Source organism: Phocoena sinus, chromosome 7, assembly GCF_008692025.1.
Source record: "Phocoena sinus isolate mPhoSin1 chromosome 7, mPhoSin1.pri, whole genome shotgun sequence".
Classification (NCBI taxonomy): domain Eukaryota; kingdom Metazoa; phylum Chordata; class Mammalia; order Artiodactyla; family Phocoenidae; genus Phocoena; species Phocoena sinus.
The window spans coordinates 73,237,990-73,261,116 of record NC_045769.1 but is presented as its reverse complement, the minus strand read 5'-3'; the positions used below and the strand labels follow the sequence as shown (position 1 = coordinate 73,261,116).

General features: G+C 37.4%; 1 protein-coding gene across 5 annotated transcripts in view; it reads right to left on the bottom strand.

Moving 5' to 3' along the window:
- Window positions 1-22,204, bottom strand: part of WDSUB1 (WD repeat, sterile alpha motif and U-box domain containing 1) — a 70,550-nt gene extending 48,346 nt beyond the window's left edge. For 3 of the 5 annotated variants that reach the window (XM_032636673.1, XM_032636678.1, XM_032636677.1), the window contains exons 1-5: window positions 22,030-22,165; window positions 19,343-19,764; window positions 17,325-17,509; window positions 13,272-13,364; window positions 8,469-8,562 (exon numbers count right to left, since the gene is read on the bottom strand). In XM_032636673.1, the coding sequence (XP_032492564.1) occupies window positions 8,469-8,562; window positions 13,272-13,364; window positions 17,325-17,509; window positions 19,343-19,749 (779 nt within the window). In that variant the 5' untranslated portion in view covers window positions 19,750-19,764; window positions 22,030-22,165. Of the gene's footprint in view, window positions 1-8,468; window positions 8,563-13,271; window positions 13,365-17,324; window positions 17,510-19,342; window positions 19,765-22,029 lie in introns of all 5 variants that reach the window. The other 2 variants (XM_032636676.1, XM_032636674.1) reach the window with 2 other exon arrangements.
- Between the last annotated feature and the right edge of the window lie 923 nt (window positions 22,205-23,127).

Below are 23,127 nucleotides of genomic sequence, written 5' to 3'. Positions count from 1 at the left end.
TACACTTGGAGACCCCCTCCAACGAGCTGGGCCTACACCCCACCCACACACCCTCATTCAGGGCCCTACCTCCAAACTCCAGAACTCCACACTCCAGAGGGGCCCCTCAGGTCTTGATGCCTCTCCCATTCTGGGCAGGTCCTAAGTAGAGGCCCCGCCCCACACTTGAATGTCACCCCCCCGCCCCCTCCAGGCCCCGCCCCAGGCTGAAACGTCACACCCCCACCTGCCTAGGTCTCACCCCACCCTAAACCCCACCGCTGCCTAAGTTCCACCACTGCCAAAACTCCACCCCCATAGTCAAGGCTTTTTTTTTCTTTTTTCCTTTTTTAGATTGGAGTTCTGTTTTACCTTGTGGATTCATTGTTGTTGATTCTTCTACATTTTTATTTTTCCTAATAAACCTTTTATTTTTCTAATTCTACTTTATTCTTTACACTTTGTTATTGCTCTCTCCTTTTGGCTTGTTCCCCCACACACACTTTTTTCTTTTGTGGATTTTACCTTGTTGCAGTTGTTTCAATTATAGTTTTATTTTCCCTAATATATTTTTCATCTTTCTAATTTTATTTTATTATTCTTTGATATTTTACTGCTCCTTTCTTCTTTTTTTCTTTCCTCCCCCCCCCCTTTTTTTTTTTTTTTACCATGCCATGAAGCTTATGGGATTTTGGTTCCCAGGCCAGAGGTCAGGCCCAAGTTCCCGTGCTGGGAGCTCCGAGTCCAAACCGCTGGACTAACAGAGAACCTCAGACCCCAGGGAATATCAATCAGAGTGAGGCCTCCAAGAGGTCCTCATCTCAGCACCAAGACCCAGCTCTATCCAACTGCCTGCAACCTCCAGTGCTGGACGTGTCAAGCCAAACAACCAGTAAGACAGAAATATAGCACCACCCATCAAAAAAAAAAAAAAAAAAAACTAGAAAAAAATATGTTACAGACAAAGCAGCAAGGCAAAAACCTACAACACCAAATAAATGAAGACGAAATAGGGAACCCACCTGAAAAAGAAGAGTAATGATAGTAAAGATGATCGAAAATCTCAGAAACAGAATGGAGAAAATACAAGAAACATTTAACAGGATCTAGAAGAACTAAACAGCAAACAAACAGTGATGAGCAACACAATTACTGAAATTAAAAATACTCTAGAAGGAATCAATAACAGAATAACTGAGGCAGAAGAACAAATAAGTGAGCTGGAAAATAAAGTGGTGGAAATAACTGCCAGGGAGCAGAATAAAGAAAAAAGAATGAGAAGAATGAAGGACAGTCTCAGAGACCTCGGGGACAACATTAAACACACCAACATTAAAATTACAGGGGTCCCAGAAGAAGAAGACAATAAGAAAGGGTCTGAGAAAATATCAGAAGACATTATACTTGAAAACTTTCCTAACATGGGAAAGGAAATAGTCGATCAAGTCCAGGAAGCACAGAGTCCCATACAGGATAAACCCAAGGAGAAACACACCGAGACACATATTAATCAAACTATCAAAAATTAAATACAAAGAGAAAATATTAAAAGCAGCAGGGAAAAGCAACAAATAACATACAACGGACTCCCCATAAGGTTAACAGCTGATATTTCAGCAGACACTCTGCAAGCCAAAACAGAGCGGCAGGACATATTTAGTGATGAAATGGAAAAACCTTCAACCAAGATTGCCCAGCAAGGACCTCATTCAGACTTGATGGGGAAATTAAAACCTTTACAGACAAGCAAAAGCTATGAGAATTGAGCACTACAAACCAGCTTTACAACAAATGCTAAAGGAACTTCTCTAGGCAGGAAACACAAGAGAAGGAAAAGACCTACAATAACAAACCCAAAACAATTAAGAAAATGGTAATAAGAACATACATACCAATAATTACCATAAATGTAAATGGATTAAATGCTTCAACCAAAAGACATAGACTGGTTGAACGGATACAAAAACAAGACCTGGACATAGGCTGTCTACAAGTGACCCACTTCAGACCTAGGGACACACAGAGATTGAAAGTGAGGGGATGGAAAAGATATTCCATGAAAATAGAAATGGAAATTAAAAGAAAGCTGGAGTAGCAATTCCCATATCAGACAAAACAGACTTTAAAAGAAAGACTACTGCAAGAGACAAAGAAGGACACTACATGATGATCAAGAGATCAATGCAAGAAGATATAATAATTGCAAAAATTTATGCACCCAACAGAGGAACACCTCAATACATAAGGCAAATGCTAACAGCCATAAAAGGGGAAATCGACAGTAACACAATCATAGTAGGGGACTTTAACACCCCACTTTCACCAGTGGACAGATCAACCAAAATGAAAATAAATAAGGAAACACAAGCTTTAAATGACACATTAAACAAGATGGACAATTGATATTTACAGGACATTCCATCCAAAAACAACACAATACACTTTCTTCTCAAGTGCTCATGAACATTCTCAGGACAGATCATATCTTGGGTCACAAATCAAGCCTTGGTAAATTTAAGAAATTGAAATTGTATAAAGTATCTTTTCCTACCACAACTCTATGAGACTAGACAGCAACTACAGGGGAAAAGCTGTAAAAATTAAAAACACATGGAGGCTAAACAATACACTACTAAATAACCAAGAGGTCACTAAAGAAATCAAAGAGGAAATCAAAAAATACCTAGAAACAGATAACAATGAAAACACGACAACCCAAAACCTATGGGATGCAGCAAGGGCAGTTCTAACAGGGAAGTTTATAGCAATACAATCCTACATCAAGAAATAAGAAAAATCTCAAATAAACACCCTAACCTTACACCTAAAGCAATTAGAGAAAGAAGAACAAAAAAAACCCAAAATTTAGCAGAAGGAAAGAAATAACAAAGATCAGATCAGAAATAAATGAAAAAGAAATGAAGGAAACACTAGCAAAGATCAATAAAACTAGAAGCTGGTTCTTTGAGAAGATAAACAAAATTGATAAACCATTAGCCAGACACATCAAGAAAAAAAGGGAGAAGACTCAAATCCACAGAATTAGAAATGAAAAAGGGGAAGTAACAACTGACACTGCAGAAATACCAAGGATCATGATAGATTACTACAAGCAACTATGCGACAATGAAATGGACAACCTGGAAGAAATGGACAAATTCTTAGGAAAGCACAACCTTCCCAGACTGAGCCAGGAAGAAACTGAAAATATAAACAGACCCATCACAAGCACTGAAATTGAAACTGTGATTAAAAATCTTCCAACAAACAAAAGCCCAGTAGTAGATGGCTTCACAGGTGAATTCTATCAAACATTTAGAGAAGAGCTAACCCATACCCTTCTCAAACTCCTCCAAAATATAGCAGAGGGAGGAACACTCCCAAACTCATTCTACCATGAGAATGAGAGGCCACCATCACCATGATACCAAAACCAGACAAAAATACTACAAAAACAGAAAATTACAGACCAGTATCACTGATGAATACAGATGCAAAAATCTTCAACAAAATACTAGCAAACAGAATCCAACAGCACATTAAAAGGATCATACACCATGATCAAGTGGGGTTTATCCCAGGAATGCAAGGATTCTTCAATATAAGCAAATCAATCAATGTGATACACCATATCAACAAATTGAAGAATAAAAACCATATGATCATCTCCATAGATGCAGGAAGAGCTTTTGACAGAACACCGATTTATGATAAAAACTCTCCAGAAAGTGGGAATAGAGGGAAGCTACCTTAATATAATAAAGGCCATATATGACAAACCCACAGCAAACATCATTCTCAATGGTGAAAAACTGAAAGCATTTCCTCTAAGATCAGGAACAAGACAAGGATGTCCACTCTCACCACTATTATTCAACGTAGTTTTGGAAGTCCTAGCCACAGCAGAGAAGAAAAAGAAATAAAAGGAATACAAATTGGAAAAGAAGAAGTAAAACTGTCACTGATTGCAGATGACATGATACTACATATACAGAGTCCTAAAGATGCCACCAGAAAACTACTAGAGCTAATAAATGAATTTGGTAAAGTTGCAGGATACAAAATTAATGCACAGTAATCTCTTGCATTCCTATACACTAATGATGAAAAATTTGAAAGAGAAATTAAGGAAACACTCCCATTTACCACTGCAACAAAAAGAATAAAATACCTAGGAATAAACTGACCAAGGAAGACAAAAGAACTGTATGCAGAGAACTGTAAGACACCAATGAAAGAAATTAAAGGTGTTACCAACAGATGGAGAGATATACCATGTTCTTGCATTGGAAGAACCAATATTGTGAAAATGACTATACTACACAAAGCAATCTACAGATGCAATGCAATCCCTATCAAATTACCAATGGCAATTTTTTATGGAACTAGAACAAAAAATCTTAAAATTTGTATGGAGACACAAAAGACCCCGAACAGCCAAAGCAGTCTTGAGGAGAAAAAACGGAGCTGGAGGAATCAGACTCCCTGACTTCAGACTATACTACAAAGTTACAGTAATGAAGACTATGGTACTGGCACAAAAACAGAAATATAGATCAATGGAACAGGACAGAAAGCCCAGAGATAAACCCACGCACATACGGTCAACTAATCTATGACAAAAGAGGCAAGGATATACAATGGAGAAAAGACAGTCTCTTCAACAAGTGGTGCTGGTAAAACTGGACAGCTACATGTAAAAGAATGAAATTAGAACACTCCCTAACACCAAACACAAAAATAAACTCAAAATGGATTAGAGACCTATATGTAAGACCGGACACTATAAAACTCTTAGAGGAAAACATAGGAAGAACACACTTTGATATAAATCACAGCAAGATCTTTTTTGACCCACCTCCTAGAGTAACAGAAATAAAAACAAAAATAAATGAATGGGACCTAATGAAACTTAAAAGCCTCTGCAAAGCAAAGGAAACGACAAATGAGATGAAAAGACAACCCTCAGAATGGGAGAATATATTTGTAAATTAATCAATGGACAAAGGATTAATCTGCAAAATATACGAACAGCTCATGCAGCTCAATATCAAAAAAACAAACAACCCAATCCAAAAATGGGCAGAAGACCTAAATAGACATTTCTGCAAAGAAAACATACAGACGGCCGGCCAAGCAGCACATGAAAAGCTGCTCAACATCACTAATTATTAGAGAAATGCAAATCAAAACTACAATGAGGTATCACCTTACACCAGTCAGAATGGCCATCATCAAAAAGTCTACGAAAAAGAAATGCTAAAGAGGGTGTGGAGAAAAGGGAACCCTCTTGCACTGTTGCAGGGGAATGTAAATTGATACAGCCACTGTGGAGAACAGTATGGAGGTTCCTTAAAAAACTACAAATAGAATTACCATATGACCCAGCAATCCCACTACTGGGCATATACCCTGAGAAAACCATAATTCAAAAGGACACATGTACCCCAATGTTCACTGCAGCACTATTTACAACAGCCAGGACACAAAAACAACCTAAATGCCCAAAGACAGATGAATGGATAAAGAAGATGTGGTACATGTATACAATGGAATATTATTCAGCCATAAAAAGGAATGAAATTGGTCATTTGTAGAGATGTGGATGGATCTAGAGACTGTCATACAGAGTGAAGTAAGCCAGAAAGAGAAAAACAAATATCGTATATTAACGCATATATGTGGAATCTAGAAAAATGGTACAGATGAACCTATTTGTAGGGCAGCAATAGAGACATAGGTACAGAGAACGGACATGTGGACACAGAGGGGGAACAGGAGGGTTGGATGAACTGGGAGATTAGGTTTGACATAAATACACTACCAGGTGTTAAACAGATAGCTAGTGGGAACCTGCTGTATAGCACAGGGAGCTCAGCTTGGTGCTTTGTGATGACCTAGGTGGATGGGATAGGGGGTGGGGAGGGGGAGGTCCAAGAGGGAAGAGATATGTATACACATAGCTGACTCACTTCACTGTATAGCAGAAACTAACGGAACATTGTAAAGCAATTATACTCCAATTAGAAAAACAAAAAGAATCACTAATTATTAGAGAAATGCAAATCAAAACTACAATGAGGTTATCACCTCACACCATTTAGAATGGGCATCATCAGAAAATCTACAAACACCAAATGCTTAAGAGGGTGTGGAGAAAAGGGAACCCTCTTGCACTGCTGGTGGGAATGTAATTGATACAGCCACTGCGGAGAAGAGTATGGAGGTTCCTTAAAAAACTAAAAATAGAACTACTATATGACCCAGCAATCCCACTACTGGACATATACACAGAGAAAACCATAATTCAAAAAGACACATGCACCCCAATGTTCACTGCAGCACTATTTACAATAGCCAGGTCATGGAAGCAACTTAAATGCCCATCAACAGACAAATTAAAGAAAATGTGGTACATATATACAATGGAATATTACTCGGCCATAAAAAGGAATGAAACTGGGTTATTTGTAGAGATGTGGATGGCTCTAGAGACAGTCATACAGGGTGAAGTAAGTCAGAAAAAGAAAAACAAATATAGTATATTAACGCATATATGTGGAACCTAGAAAAATGGTACAGATGAACTGGTTTGCAGGGCAGAAATTGAGACACAGATGTAGACAACAAACGTATGAACACCAAGGGGGGAAAGTGGTAGAGGGCGGGTGGTGGTGGGATGAATTGGGAGATTGGGATTGACATGTATACACTAATATGTATAAAGTAGATAATAAGAACCTGCTGTATAAGAAAATAAATAAAATTCAAAATAAAATACAAAAGAGAGAATAAGTCATAAAGTTTACAGTAAGAAGGTATTATGTGCATTTAATTGGAATCCCCGAATTAGAGAAAGAAAAGGACAGAAGCAATATTGGAAGAGATAATAAATGAGAATTTCCCCCCAAACTGATGAAATATCATTCTACATCTTTAAGAAGTTCAGTAAATTCCAAGCAAACTAAATAAAAAGAAACCCAATACTAGATACATCAAAGTAAATGTGCAGAAAACTCAAAATGTGTGAGAAGCCAGTGAAAAAAATATAAATTATATCCAAAAAAAGCAAGAGTCAGAATAAAACTGACTTCTCTGTAGCAATACACAAAAATAATATGGCCTAACTTGTATTTATTCCAACAAAAGATCAGTTAACATGTGTAAAGCAGATTTATAAAAATCAGTATAATTTATGACACTTATAGAATAAAAAAGAAAAAGCATATGCTCATTTCAAAAGATGCATGAAAAATCATTTGATAAACTATAACACCTATTCATGAAAAAAAATTCTTACAAACTATATAGAAGGAACAGAAGAGTTAATAAAGCTTATCTCCCAAAATCTACAGTGATCACACTTAATAATGAAAGCGTTCCCTTTGCAGTTAGGTCAGACAAGGTTGGCTATTTTCACTATTTCCATTATCCTGGTAGCCAGTTAAGTAAGGCACAGGAGATACCAAAGGTATAAGGATTAGAAAGGAAGAGACAAAAGCCATAATTAACATATGATATGATTTTATACATAAAAAATCCAAAATTAGAATCTTAACAGATAAATCCAGTCTTTCCATATATATTTCCCTATATTAGCCACATCTTTTATAATAGCAACAAAAAAATTAAGTGCCTAGAATAAATCTAATAAAAGATGAGGAGGACCTCCACAAGGATGACAAATAAACTGTCTTCTATTGAGAGACATTATATTGAGAGAAATCAAAAGACAAATAAATGGAAACATACACCATATTCATGGGTTGGAGACTCAACATCATAAAGATGTCAATTCTTCCCAAATTTATCAGACTCAATACAATCCCAGTCAAAATCTAAACAGGTTTGTGTGGGTAGAGGGAGGAACTGGAGACAATCTGACAAGCTAACTCTAAAATTTACATGGAAGTGTCAAAAGCCAGGACCAGCCAAATTATAAAGGCTCAGAAAGATATCAGAGCAAGGATAAACAGAAAAACAGAACAGAGTAACAGGCTGAGAAAAGACCCACACATATATGATCAGTGATTTCTGACAAGGTGGCATATGAAAATGGTGAAGAAAAGATTATCTTTTCACCTTACAGTACTGAGACAACTGGATATCCATGTGGAAAGAAATGAAACTGGATTCCTATCACATATTATATACATCAGATTTGTTCAACCGCTAGGAAAACAAATGTAATGTTGAGTAAAGGAAGCCAGACACAAAATAATTCATAATGTATGATTTCTTTTAAATCAGTTTAAAAGGAAAAAGCAATGCTGCATATGACCTGAGGTACTGTCACCAGAAAGGGGCACTTGGAAGGGGAGGACTTCTAGAGGAAAACCAGCAATGGTCTATTTCCTGACCTGAGCAGCGGTTACAAGTTTGCATCACAATGATTTATCAACCTATTCTCTTATGTTTTATGTACTTTTCTGTAAGTCTACTCTATTTCATACCAAAATGGTTTAAGGAAATTAAACTAAGTAACTTACCCCGAAACTAACATCTGCCCATCGTGAGAAAAAGCACAAGTCAGAACAGGAGCACAGTGCCCACTCAGTATACTTTTATATTTTAATTCAAAACCTGCAAACAACAAGGTGAGAAAAATTAGCAAGCTGACTGTGCTTAGAATTTATTTTTAAGTAAAAACTATTTCATTTATTTGTTCAATAAAATCTTTGAGTGCCTAAAAGACACAAAAATGAAAAAAAAATTGTCATGCAACTCAAGTGATTAAGTGGTTTCAAAAGTTCAGTAATGGGTGAAGAAAATGGTGGGGTTAGCAAAGGCTAGATGGGGGTTATAATCATCAAATTATTTTTAAATTAAAAATTTTTTAACTATTAAATAGATAAAATTTTCAACTAATTGAAATTTTAAACTATACTTCAATCTTGGTATCTTAAAAAATACACACACACCACACACCAACTGCCCAAACGCCTAAAAGAATCAAATACCTGTAGTTTTAAATATCTGATATTAAGAAAATATTTTCTGATTCCATAAATTAAAAATAATAGTAATGTAACATCTTATAATTCCAATATATCCTATAAAACTCCTACAAGTATGGTAACACTAAAATTCTTTTTATGCTTTCTATAATTACTGAAAAGGAATATCATAACTCTTTTAAAGGTAAGCTGAGGGAATTCAATGTATTTTAGTGACAACATATAAAAACAATCACTAAGAACTTGGCCTGGCAAGACAAGGAAATAAGTGAAATCTGTAATTTTCTCGCACCTAATAAGAACTTTTTCCAAGTGTTAATGGCTCTTAAGATAGAAAGCATTTAACTAAACAAAAAGGTCATTAGAGCAGGTAAAAGTTTCAACAAATAAAAAATATTTATTTCCCTTTATTATTATTTTATTTCTATCCGAAATAGAAAAAAATATGTTTTTATATGGGACAGCAGATATAGGCATTCAAGGCACTGATCAATACTTAGGCATATACAGATCAATAAGTAGGCACAATCAATCAAACAAAGCAAAAATGTTAAGTTGCAAACTAAATGAAGATTTAATAAACCTGCAACAGGATCCTAAGAATCTATTACATTCTCAAGTATAAGATCCATTTGTCTATCTACTCCTCTCTACAAATAAGCATTAAAAATTAGGTGCAGGGGCTTCCCTGGTGGCGCAGTGGTTGGGGGTCTGCCTGCTGATGCAGGGGACACGGTTTCGTGCCCCAGTCCGGGAAGATCCCACATGCCGCAGAGCGGCTGGACCCGTGAGCCATGCGCGTCCAGAGCCTGTGCTCCGCAGCGGGAGAGGCCACAGCAGTGAGAGGCCCGCCAAAAGGTGTAAATAATGCTAAACGCTTTATTGAAAGGCTTTAACTGCACATGTTTATATACTGTTATATATGTTTTTTAAAGAGCCAGTGTAAAAACACATTTTCCAGACAACGTATGAAAAGCTTTGCTTTCGAATTATTAAAGATATGTTGTATTTAGAACATCCACGTACATGACTATATTTATGGTTTCTTATAAGAATTTCACCTTGATAACAGAAGGAAGAGGTAGGATAGACCAGAGAAGTAACAGAACTCTTATCTTTACCAGCATGTCACCGAATACATTAAAAAATTACTGAATGTAACCTAACAGACAATAAAGTAACTAAATTTCCACAAAAAGAAATGTATTTATTACTTCGTAATAGCAGACCCTTCTCTATACACTAGCATAATGACAAAGATTCTCTCCCTGACCGAACTCTACCCAGGCTCTTCCGAGATGCCTCCTGGACTAGGCCTTGACCTTGGCCTACAAAGACTTTAAACACAGTTTCTAAGAGTTCAAGGTTGCATCCCTAGGATGACCCTACCCCCCTTATAAAGTGCCTGCCTGGGAAAACTCAGGGCTGCCAAAAGAATTTACGTTTATTCCAGCCAACACCTGGAGATAGAGCTCCTGTCTCCCCAGCTCTGTGAGAGGGGAGGAGCCTAACTTCCATAAGTGCCAGTTACAAACTCACATGTGTTTCACATGGACCAATTCCTCACTTCTTGCTTTTTGTAATTTTTTCACTTCCTGGATGCTACGGAGCCCCCATTTACCCCTGCTTTATTCCCTCATTCTCCCTTTAAAATACACAGTCACCTCTGTATAAACTGAAGTTGAGCTCAGTTCATGCTGGATGCTTGCAATAGTATATTAAAATCCTTCCTTACCGCTTTAACTAGTGTTCAGCTTTGTTTATCTCTGGCAATAATTTTATAAACAATGAAATATAACTCATGATTTAGCTAAAGCTTATTAGGTAACAAATAATAAAATAAGAATATTTTTGGGCATCTGAAGCAAGATGGCCAACTGACCATATAATTTCAGAGTTCCCATTAAAATGATAATGAAGGAATTAATAAAGATATAAATTCACATCAATGAAGAGAAGGGGAAGGGGGGGCATCAGGAAATGAGAAACTGAAACCAATTTTGGAAAGGCAGATGCAAATTAATTGACGAGATTATATATAGAGAACAGCTTGGGGTGTAAAATGAGGGGGCTACAGCAAAGAAGTAAGCTAATCTTCCCTAGAAAACACCAAAAGACTTAGGACTATTAACAGAAAACCCCAAAGGACAACTATTAAAAGCCAAGGAAAAAGAAAGTCAGAGATACAGACCTGAAAACAGGAAAATTAACTTTAAGTCTGTTTATAAAACAATATCTACCTCCCATCCCTCCCTGACCCCACCCATAGTATGCTACATGAAAGCTAGATGCTTCTCCCCAGGATGAAGGAAAACAATGACTGCCTGGGGAGCTCGATGGCAGCTCCAGGGCAACACAGACACCCACATTCTCTAAATCTCCAACCCTTCCACAATAAGGGCCAATAGTCCACCTTCTTATCCTAAAGAGAAGCCAGCAAATACAAACAACCACCATGTGCACAGAGCTTTTAAACTTCTTCTTGTTGTTTAATTCTTGAAAGTAAATGGAATACTAAGGATCATCAGGCATTTGAAGAAGGTAATCATATGAAAGAGAAAGATCAGGGTAAACAAAAAAGGGCCCAAGAGCAAACAAAGTTCATCAGGAAACAGAAGGGAACTTAAAGCCAAAACAAAAAGCCTCTAATTGGTATCCTGAGAATTTAGAGAGGATCTTGCATTAAATGGAGGACACTAGGAAAAAGAAACAAAAAAGATAAGCATTTGGAAATTGAAAATATTATTGATGGGATTAAAAAATTCAAAAAAGGTTAAAAGATAAGAGTTAAGGAATTTTTTCCTAAGATAGAAAAAATGATAAAGAGATAAATGTGGGGGAAAAATAGACACAGGGAATCAAGTCAGGAGGTCCAACACTCAACTAATGGGAGTTATAAAAAGAGAAGTAGAGAAGAATTAGAATAAATTAATACTGTATACCAAAAATGAAAGACATAAGTTTCCTGACTGACGAGTCACCTGAAAGAATAGTACAATGCATGGGGGAAAGACCCACACATGCTCAAAAAACAATAACTACAATGAACAAATTTAAAATGTGGTGGTACATTTCTCCCAAGAAGATATACAGATTGCCAACAAATACATGAAAGGATGCTCAACATCACTAATCATTAGAGAAATGCAAATCAAAATTACAATGAGGTATCACCTCACACCGGTCAGAATGGCCATCATCAAAAAATCTACAAACAATAAATGCTAAAGAGGGTGTGGAGAAAAGGGAACCCTCTTGCACTGCTGGAGGGAATGTAAATTGATACAGCCACTATGGAGAACAGTAGGGAGGTTCCTTAAGAAACTAAAAATAGAACTACCATACGACCCAGAAATCCCACTACTGGGCACATACCCTGAGAAAACCATAATTCAAAAAGAGTCATGTACCACAATGTTCACTGCAGCACTATTTACAACAGGCAGGACATGGAAGCAACCTAAGTGTCCATCGACAGATGAATGGGTAAAGAAGATGTGGCACATGTATATAATGGAATATTACTCACCCATAAAGAAACGAAATTGAGTTATTTGTAGTGAGGTGGACGGACCTGGAGTCTGTCATACAGAGTGAAGTCAGTCAGAAAGAGAAAAACAAATACCGTATGCTAACACATATATATGGAATCTAAAAAAAACAAAAAATGGTTCTGAAGAACCTAGGGGCATGACAGGAATAAAGACACAGACATAGAAAATGGATTTGAGGACACGGGGAGGGGGGAGGGCAACCTGAGATGAAGCGAGAGAGTGGCATTGACATATATACACTACCAAATGTAAAACAGATAGCTAGTGGGAAGCAGTCGCATAGCACAGGGAGATCAGCTCCGTGTTTTGTGACCACCTAGAGGGGTGGGATAGGAAAGGTGGGAGGGAGATGCAAGAGGGAGGGGTTATGGGGATATATGTATACATATAGCTGATTCACTTTGTTATACAGCAGCAACTAACACAACAATGTAAAGCAATGATACCTCAATAAAGATGTTAAAAAATAAATAAAAAATAAAATGTGGTGGTGTGAACAGGATTTAGAGAAACTTTGAAAACCATCAAAAAAACTGAAAACAGAAAAAGGAGGAATGTGTGAGCAGGAATGTGTGTAGTGGTAGTGGTGAGGTCATAGTCAGTAGTGTGCATACAGTTTCTAAATCATGTATATGTATTACTTTGACTAAAAGTTCTTAAAATATATTTTTATAATAACTTTTAGATATCCAGAGTTCTTTAGTGAAAAAGATTAAGTAAAATATAAATTTTACCTGAATCACAAAAAATCATTTTAGAGAACTACTAGTTGAATACATACCTAAGGTATGGGTAAAGGAAATAACCCAAATTTTGATCTGGCAATCCTGACCACATGATGCCAGTCGAAAGAATTGAAGACCTTGTTCTCCACCTAAAAATATAAATTTGTTACAAATAAATACACAAGAATTGATAAAACATTTAAACCAAAAAATTTTCAATTTCTTAACTCAGATCTGTTAATTCTATTCATTTAACCCACATTCACAAGCAATATTAATTATATTAATTAATTTATACCATAACGAAATGTCGGTTAAAGAATTTCTTTTAAGCAAGGTACTTCAAAGGATTGACTTTAGCCCCTGAAGTTGCGACAACAAAATACCTTTTTATTTCCCTTCCACTAAGGATATAATTCAATGTTGCAAGGGCCAATATTGAGCCATGAAGCCTAGGGCACCCTCCAACCCAATTTTAGAGTCTATGAGGTTAGCATTGATGGAAAAAATTAGGAAGAAAAGTCAGTTATGAGATGAGTGTTAAGTGCTTAATTGCTCCCAACTTAACTTTTTTTAGGATATGTTCACTTAAAAGCTTAGTCTTAATTCACATGGAATGAGACTGTTTCCCCATTTGATTTAATCAAGACAAAGACTAGAATTACATAAATCCAAAACAACATCAATTCAGTCCAATAGATTTGGTGGAAAATATTACACAAATCAGGGAAAGTAATCAGTTAAATTTGGTGTTACAAAAAACCCGCTAGTTATGCTTACTTAGATACTTTCAGTGTATCATTATCTACCCACTAGATAAGTTCCTAAATATTGTGGGTAATGTAAATATTGGTATCACCAATTCAATTTTATATGAATTCCACCTAATATCACAGGTCAAAGGAAATTTCAGCACTCATATGCAGTAAGACACAATTAAGAAACCTACTACCCATCTTAAGATTGCACTCCTGGACTTCCCTGGTGGCAGTGGTTAGGAATCCACCTGCTAATGCAGGGGACACGGGTTCGAGCCCTGGTCCAGGAAAATCCCACATGCCGCAGAGCAACTAAGCCTGTGAGCCACAACTACTGAGCTTGCATGCCACAACTCCTGAAGCCTGCGTGCCTAGAGCCCGTGCTCAGCAACAAGAGAAGCTAACACAGTGAGAAGCCCGTGCACTGCAACAAAGAGTAGCCCCCGCTCACCGCAACTAGAGAAAGCTTGTGTGCAGCAACAAAGGCCCAACGCGGCCAAAATAAATAAATTAAATAAATTAAAAAAAAAAAGATTGCACTCCTGTTTTGTCAATATTTAGTATATGGTATTTAATTTATACACCTGGGTATGTAAAATAAATGCTTCCTATGGAGTCCCTCTGTTTTGTTGAAAGCACATATACTTTATTAACATAAAACAAATTAAAATTTCTTTTTCACTGAAAGTTTTTCTAACTGCATGGGAGTTCCACATTTCAACAGCATTTTTGTTTTTGTAGCACAGGTTCAGCCAAACAGCATCCTTTCTCAGAGATATTGATGGATGTAAGCAATTCCTAATAATCATGACATCTTTTTAAGGCAAAACAGTTTACCCAAAAATGGCTGAGAGTAAAATATTTAAGTACTAGACTCAGTTAAGAACTTTTTTTCCTATTGTTTCTAGACTAAATAAGATCCTTAAGTTAATTCAGAAGTTTCTTTCAGTAGTAAGAATTCATCTAGGACAATGTAAAATTATAAAGCTTAAAATATGCCTATCCTTGAGATCCAAATATTTAAAAATAAACTTTTCTTCAGGAAAAATATTTAAATTGTAATAATAATCTAATCCAAACTGTCTTTTCACGTAAAAACTGGAGAGAATTGAACATTCATCCTCCAGCACAAACAGTATTATTTTTCCTTATTTGAGCAAAATGTCACAAAGACAGAAGATTCAATATGTCATAAGTATTTACAGATATTAACAAATACCAAATTAAACAATAACAAGTTAAAAATTACATACTTTGTCTTTTAAGAAAATACATAGTTACCACAAATTCCTATAATAATCATTTATTGGTTTATACGCTTTAAAGCATATATTGATCTGTTTCAGGGAATTTACACATAAGGTTAATATCTATTTTAACAGAAATTGAACTAAAGAAAGTACAGAAGGGACATATTAGAAGTATATTGAGAAATATACTCTATAGGGTAGGGTAGGGATGTGAGTATTAAACTTATTTTAGAATCTCACCAAATTTTCTGCCTAGTTTAGCGAACCTTTCCAGGACCCATGAGCTGCAACCCCTCTAAAGATAGAACAAGGATGTCCTTAGTTTTACTCTAATATCACTATAAAAATGGTATTTTAATTGAAAATCTTTTTTTCAGGTAACTTAGAATCAAAAAGGAAACCTACATCTCCCTATGTTTATATAACTCATTAAAGATTCACTGAGTGCCTGTAAGATTTTGGAGAAGGTCTCACAGAATGGAAGAAATGGTTCTTGTCTGTTACAAGCTGGTCTTCTTAGAATAAAACAGCATAAAACAATATATTAAAAGAATAAATTATCATAAGTAAATTAGGTAGGGAGTTTAATATAAAAATGGGTTCATGAAAAGAAAATCTGTTAATCTGCTATATGATACTAAAAGGCTAAGAAAACAAAAACAAGAAATTTCAGCAAATCAATCTTATTCATCAGTCTGCATTTCAAGGCCTATTATATTCCAAGTACTGTAAATAAAACAGACCCAGGCCCTGCCCTATGGAGCTTACAATCTAACAGAAAAAACACCATTAAACACAATCCATATAAATAACTATATAATTAAAGCCTGTGATACTTCACTAAGTCCTATTTTAAAAGAGAAATAAAGCGTGCAAATAAAGACTGTATCAAAATACTTTAGACTGTGTGCAGGAGGTAAGAGAAGGGGAAACTCACCTGAAGTGATTTTTTTTTTTTTTTTTTTTTTTTTTTTACCTGAAAGCTAAAGGATGACTAATAGTGAACCAGGTGAAGGGTCCACATGTAAAACCCTTGGAAAAATCTTAAGAGACATTCAAGGAATGAAAGGAGGCCCGTGTGGCAAGAGAATGCCTGAAGCCAAGTGTGATTTGGGATGAGGCAGGGAAACAGAATATGAAGGTACTTACAGGCTTTGTGTTTGGGATTTGGTATTTTATCTTACCTTAATCATATTTTAATATGCCATTGATGGTTTTGAAATAGGGGAGTGCCAAAGCCATCCTGCTACTGGACCTGAGCTGTCCAATAAGGTATTAACTCGCCACACATGGCTACTGAACAGTTGAAGTGTGACTACTACAAATTGAGATGTGACATAATATGCACACTAGATTTCGAAGACTTCATACCAAAATATAGTAAAATATCTTAGTGATATTTTAGTATCAACTATTGAAATAATATTTTAGATATATAGGGTAAAATATGTTAAAATTAATTTCACCTACTACTAGAAAATTTTAAATTTGCATACGTAGCTCACATTATATTGCTATGGGCCAGCACTGGTCGGGCAATAAGACTGGAGCAGCCAAAAGCAGAGCTTCATCCTAACACAGAAGATGAAAATAAAAGAAGACAACTTCCCAATTCACTGTATTTATTTAAAACCAAGAGTCTATATTCAGGAGTTTTTGTTTCTTCTTTTACTGAAAACTAATTGTATTGTCAAATGCTTTATAAATTTATGTTTTGAAAGATTAAATTAGTAAACGGAAAATGAAACCTGTTTCCAATTTTTACACATTTCTATTTGAATATCAATATACAATATTTCAAAAATCACAGTAAAACCAACAGGGTTAAGGCCTCTACATTACCGTACTCAAGGAATCCAGATCTACTGCACCAAGTTGAGTCAACCCCTACATATTTTCCCAAAGATCCTGATTTTCCCTAAAAAATATTTGTGATTTCATTTTGATCAAAAAAGATAAAGGAGGATGATTCCTTGAAAGGAATGAATTAAAAGGGCTTGTTGTTTTACTAATGATGAAGTGAAAATAAGTAAAAGAATGAAAAGTCACATACAAATTGCAAATGGGAATTACTAGTGCTTACAAGAGTAAAATAACTAACCAGAAACTGGCTGTGAAGAAAAATCGCAGCAGGTAATTCCAAGATCATGTGCTTTTTCACTATGCAGACACCTCATTTTATCATCCCACACTGTTAAATCTCCACACGAGGAGCCAGTGACAAAGAAGTTTCCATTAGGAGAAAATGCGCAGGCCACCAAGGAGCCATCCTTAACACTAGCACATCTGAAATAAAAGCAAAAGAAAAGGGAATTTTCATTTCAGAGAATCTTTTACTTTACATTACAATCTCTAACAGCAGCTTGATATACTAAAAAGAGGATAAATGGCTATCAGAACTAGTGATAAAAGGCAGTAGATGCCTAGAGAAATAAAATATCATTTATGTGCTTGCTAAAAGTAAGAGGATTTAAACATTATCTTAACCAAACCAAAGTCGACAATATCTTCATACTTTTCCATATGGCAAGTCAGTAGGAACATGTTAAAATCTACAAAGCTTAACAAAAAAAGCAATAACAACCAACAATATCAACTACAGTCACATTTTTTTTTTAAAGATATAACTTTTTGATTGAAAAACATGTTACTGGGGTCAAAAGTACTTTCAACTTTTGTATTAAAATCACCTAGAGGGCTTCCCTGGTGGCGCAGTGGTTGAGAGTCCGCCTGCCGATGCAGGGGACACAGGTTCGTGCCCCGGTCTGGGAAGATCCCACGTGCCGCGGAGCGGCTGGGCCTGTGAGGCACGGCCGCTAGGCCTGCGCGTCCGGAGCCAGTGCTCCTTAATGGGAGAGGCTGCAACAGTGAGAGGCCCGCGTACCGCAAAAAATAAATAAAAATAAAAAATCACCTAGAAACAGCAAAATCACCCAGGAACTTTCATCCCATCTTCAAATACCAATTCTTTATGTAAAGAAAATGCTGTGAACAAGTTAAAATTATCTAGGGAAGATTAGGAAGCACTGACCTAACAATATTAACTATTTTCTCAATTAGGAAAAACTAGTAAAAACCCAACAATTACTGCAGTGTCCTAGCCAGTGCTTAAATCTACTGCAGTGTACCATTTTTATATCATTAATTACATACATTAGAGAAATAATGCTAGGGAGGCAGAATCTATCACCCAATAAGTGAAAAAGATTCGTTAGCTGACAGCTGTATTTCATTCACACAAAATAACTTAAAGGCATTTCATTCTTCTTGTGCTTTCTCTTTTAAACTGTTTATTAACACCACTTAAATCACATCATTTTCTTTAATCCAAAGACCCAAATCTAAATGAGTAACAGTTGTTTACCAGCTACCATTTGTGCTCTGAGTGATGCTGGGTGGTAGGGAGAAAGGAAAGGTACATTAAGCTATTTTAATTGGTAACACTTGAAAGTTTACAGTTTTTAATGTACTTAATGTCACGTTAAAATGTTTGATGTTATATATATTTCACCACACTATAAATACATACAAGTGCATGGTTTTAATGTTGGTGAGTTGCAACACAACATTACCAGTGTAAATTAATTGATGTATTTTTATCCAAAAGGAGTTTTTTAAGTGATTTTTTTTTTTTTAAAAGAAATGATAACACAACACCATGCTGACCACAAGGTTCCTTCTTCTGTGCTTGCTCAGCCAGAATCCTAGTCAGGAAAGAGCTGTGTAGGTGAGATTTACCTACATTACTCTATTATTGAGAACACCTGAGCCACGAGTGACAAAAATAAAGCCTAAAATTACTAAATTTTATTCAAAAGACTATTGTGGGGGCTTTTTTTGGCCAAACTCTTACCCAAAAAACCCATGAAAGTCTAACAAGATTAATCTTATTTTACAAAAGAGAGACTGGAAATTTAAAACACTCAGAGCCAAGCAAATCTACTTCAAGAATCATGTTTTTATGACCTTCAGAAGATAGGTCAAAATACTTTTCCTTGTGATGTCTAAAAATTATCTGCTTCTTAACGTCATCAAAATATTCTGCCTTTTTTTTTCTCTTCTTTTTTTTGTGGACCTGTTAACAGGATTAAAAACGGAAAGCCGTTTAAATATTCCTACCTATGTAACTTGTATGACTGTGCATTCCACAAAACAACAGTTCCATCAGCTGCCCCTGATACCAAACAAGTGGAGTCTGGGGAAAACCGGCAAACCCTCACGGGGCTACCACTGGGCTGTTCCAACACTGCCAAAGTCTGTCCGTTTTGAGTATCCCATAAGACAGTGGTACCATCTGTTGAACATGAAGCCAAAATATGTCCTGAAGCGGAGAAACAGCAGCAGTGGACAGCATAGGTGTGAGACTTCAATGGAGAGTGTGGCAATTCACTGAAGTCACTCAGGGAGTACAGGCGAATTGTTTTGTCCAAGGAGCAAGTGGCCAAGAGGGAAGAGGAGAAGGCACAGCAGTTGACATCGTCATCATGATCCGCTAACGTGTGAATTAGTTTCACCATGTTCTTCATTTGAAGTAAAATATCCTGCAATTTTTAGACAGGTAGAGGTTACTTCATCCTAGGAATCAAATAAACGCAACTCAAATCAATATAAAAGAGCCAAAATCAATTAACTTGCTCGATGAAAGCTCCTACATTCACATTTTTAAAAGACAATATATTACACCGGGGGTTAGAATAATTTGGAGAGAAATAAAACATTTTAAGACTATAACCTCTGATGACTATCACAATCACCAGTGCTATACCAGTAAAATTCCGTAACTCCTGAAAAGGAACCTAGTCAAATAACTTCAAACTGATTTGACACTGAACATCCAGAACCTTGGGTATTTATTTATTTCACCTTTGAAGACTTTCCCTTAACTAACTGCTACTCAACACTGCCTCATTCCACATCAGTTAATCTCAGCTTAAAAAGATTTTTCACTACTTAACAAACTCTGCTGCTCCTTCCACAGGACGGAGCCAAGGCTATTGCTCTGCCTTTAAGATGCAGAATTATATAGTTCACTCATAAAAAAGGAACAAAAGGTCTCATTCACAATTTAAGTGGCAGTGTTGAAAGCTATCATGTCATGGTTGGTCATCTTTTCTGACAAAGAATAAAAAGATATAAAAGATTTGAGATGAAGAGTCAATGTAATAAATCAAGGAAACCAAAAAGAAAGAGCGGCGAAAAATGGACTTAACTGGTCTGCACCTAAGAACAAATTTACAAATTTAGAATAAAATCCAAACTCCTCACCAAGACTTACAAAACCCTACATGGTCTGTCTCTTGCTTGCCTACTTCTCAGACCTCAACTCCTTCCACTCTCCCTCACCCTCCCTCTTTCCAGCCTCCCTGGTCAAAAGAATTACACCTAAGATCTTCATTAAGTGGTTTTCTTATGCGTATCCCCTGCTTTTGGGATCTAATTTTACATTTCGATTTCAATTTCAGTGTCCTTCCTCAGAGAGAGTTTCCCAGTCTAAAAGAGCCCCTCTACAGGCTAGCACATCACCCTATTTTAATCCTCAGTGCAGCAATTACCACCCTCTGACATATTTATTACTTATTTGTCTCCCCTCACTAGAAGGTAAGCACAAACCAACAAAGATCGGGTCTGTTTCGCTCATTTCTGTATCCACAACATGTAAAACGTAAAACAGTATCGGCACCTAATGTGGTCAAATAAATATTTGCTGAATTAACATTTTCCCCCAAATCCAGTTCTAGGCTTTAAACATTATATGTGAATATAATACAAAATGATTGGATAACTAAAAATAAAGCTACTAATACTAAAAAAAAAAAAGAAAAAAAAATCTGACAGTGGAAAAATGGTGTAGAACGAGGCAATAATCAGCCCTGAAGGGACAGGTATAACTTCGAATTGTAAAATTCATAATACCTTGTTCTAGTATTATTTACAGAAATCTTTCCAAATAAATGGAGCGAGCCTTTTCCAACATTTATCTTATCCCAAAAGTTCAGCCTCTTTTTTCAAACAAACTTCAATGAAGTCTAAAAAACCAACCAACCAACCAACCACCAAAAACCCTGGTAGATTACCGCCTAAGGTATTGCACTGGAAACAAACGCCATCAGGAGGTGCTTTCTGGGGAACTCCCAAATCCCAACTGTGCAAGTGCACACGGGTAATTTTCCAAACAAACTTCCTCACCCTTGTGGCGCTCGGCCCCCTTTGCAGTTCGAGGCCCTCGAGTCGCAAGGACAGAGACGCAATCAGCTGAACTCTTTGTTTTGAAACGCGCTCTCAAGTCTACCCCTACCTGGTGTGGTAGTCCACTTAAACCTCAGCCTTCAAGCCCAACACTCAATTTCCGGTCATATCCCGGATCAACTCGCCATTGTGAACACACAAATACCCATCTAATTCAAGGCAAACCCGAAATGTGCCAAGAATCCTCCAACATAAAGCTCGAGACCTACTCCCACCGCGCCCACGCGGGGACCAAGGATTTGCCCAACTCTGAGAGCCAACCAGACCCCAGCGGACCGAGCGACCCGCGGCAGGAGCGCGGCCGGCGGGGAGCAGGGCCTTCCGGGGCGCGGGGACCGGCGCTCGGGCTGGGGGGGAGGGGTGGAAGCCAGCTGGGGCTTTCACGCCCCGCCGGGAGGCGCCGCCCGGCTCCCAGACTGAGGCCGCAAAACCGTGCATCGCTCTGGTCAAGGTTTTAGCAGGTCCCTGTCGCGCGCTTAGAACCTGACGCCGAGAAACGGAGGGTTTAGACACCTCGAGCGGGGAAGCTCGGCGGGCTGACCCCCGTCAAGGTCCCCCACCTGGCTCCGCCGCTGTTAAACTGGCCCATGAGCACTGCCCCTTTCACCTCCAAGACCCAAGACAGCGGGAATCAGCGTTCAGACGCCAGCGAGTGGCGCAGGGCACGTGACGCGCAGGTGAGGCGGGCGGGGCCGGCGCCGGCGGACTTCCTAAAGGAAAAGGAAGGCCCCGCCCCCCCGGGAGGCGGCCTGCGCCGCGGCGCATGCGCGCCCTTCCGCTTTCTAATGAAGAGGTTACTAAAACCTGGCTCTAGGATTGAAATGAGTCCGGATTTGGGAAGAACCTTTAGTTGAAATTTTTTTCTGGATGCGGAAGCTGAGGTCTCAAGGTCTAGCGAGTGCCTGAAATGTGATTTTAAAGGGGGCATTATACAATGCCCCCTTTAACTCTCCAGTTACTACAACTCAAAGTTTTTGAGCCTCCTTCCTCTGCTGTATTTCTTTATCCTGCTCTGTCTATTCTGTGACCTCCCTGATTGGTCTTTTCTGTTTAGGCCGGCTCTGACCTCAGTGGTTCATGACTTCTCCCATCGCCTTTGTGCTCAGGTTACCCAAATCTGTCTTTCCAGGGCAGGCTGCTGGAAAGGATATCCTGCTATCACCTGAACCCGATGTGCATTTCTTAATAGCGTTTCAGAGCGCCTCCTAAGCTCACGTGGAGCTTACACCGTGGTTTTCACGTGTAATTGATTACAAACTGGTTTTGCCAGTCCCTTTTGAGATTAAAAAATTGACCAGAAAAAGTTCTTAGGCGTGCTAACACTTACGAACTAAGTGCACATCACAGTATTGAACCATGTTCAGATTAAAATCAAAGGTACAAGGAGTTTTCTTCAGCGAGGAAACATTAAAAAATTACAAACCTGAGGAAACCAAAGTCACATATTTGAAGAGTAATAACCTAAAATACTCAAATTTAAACATGAAATTGAGATTCGCTGAAGATTTGTAATGAAAAAGACAAAGGGAAAAGAGATCAAAATTCATGATTTTGAGATGTTCCTGTGATTTTTAAATTGATTAACGAGTGCATTATGACTGACACTTTGAAACCTGATTACAGGCCAAAGTACTGCCAAAACAGTATTTTTCTAAAAG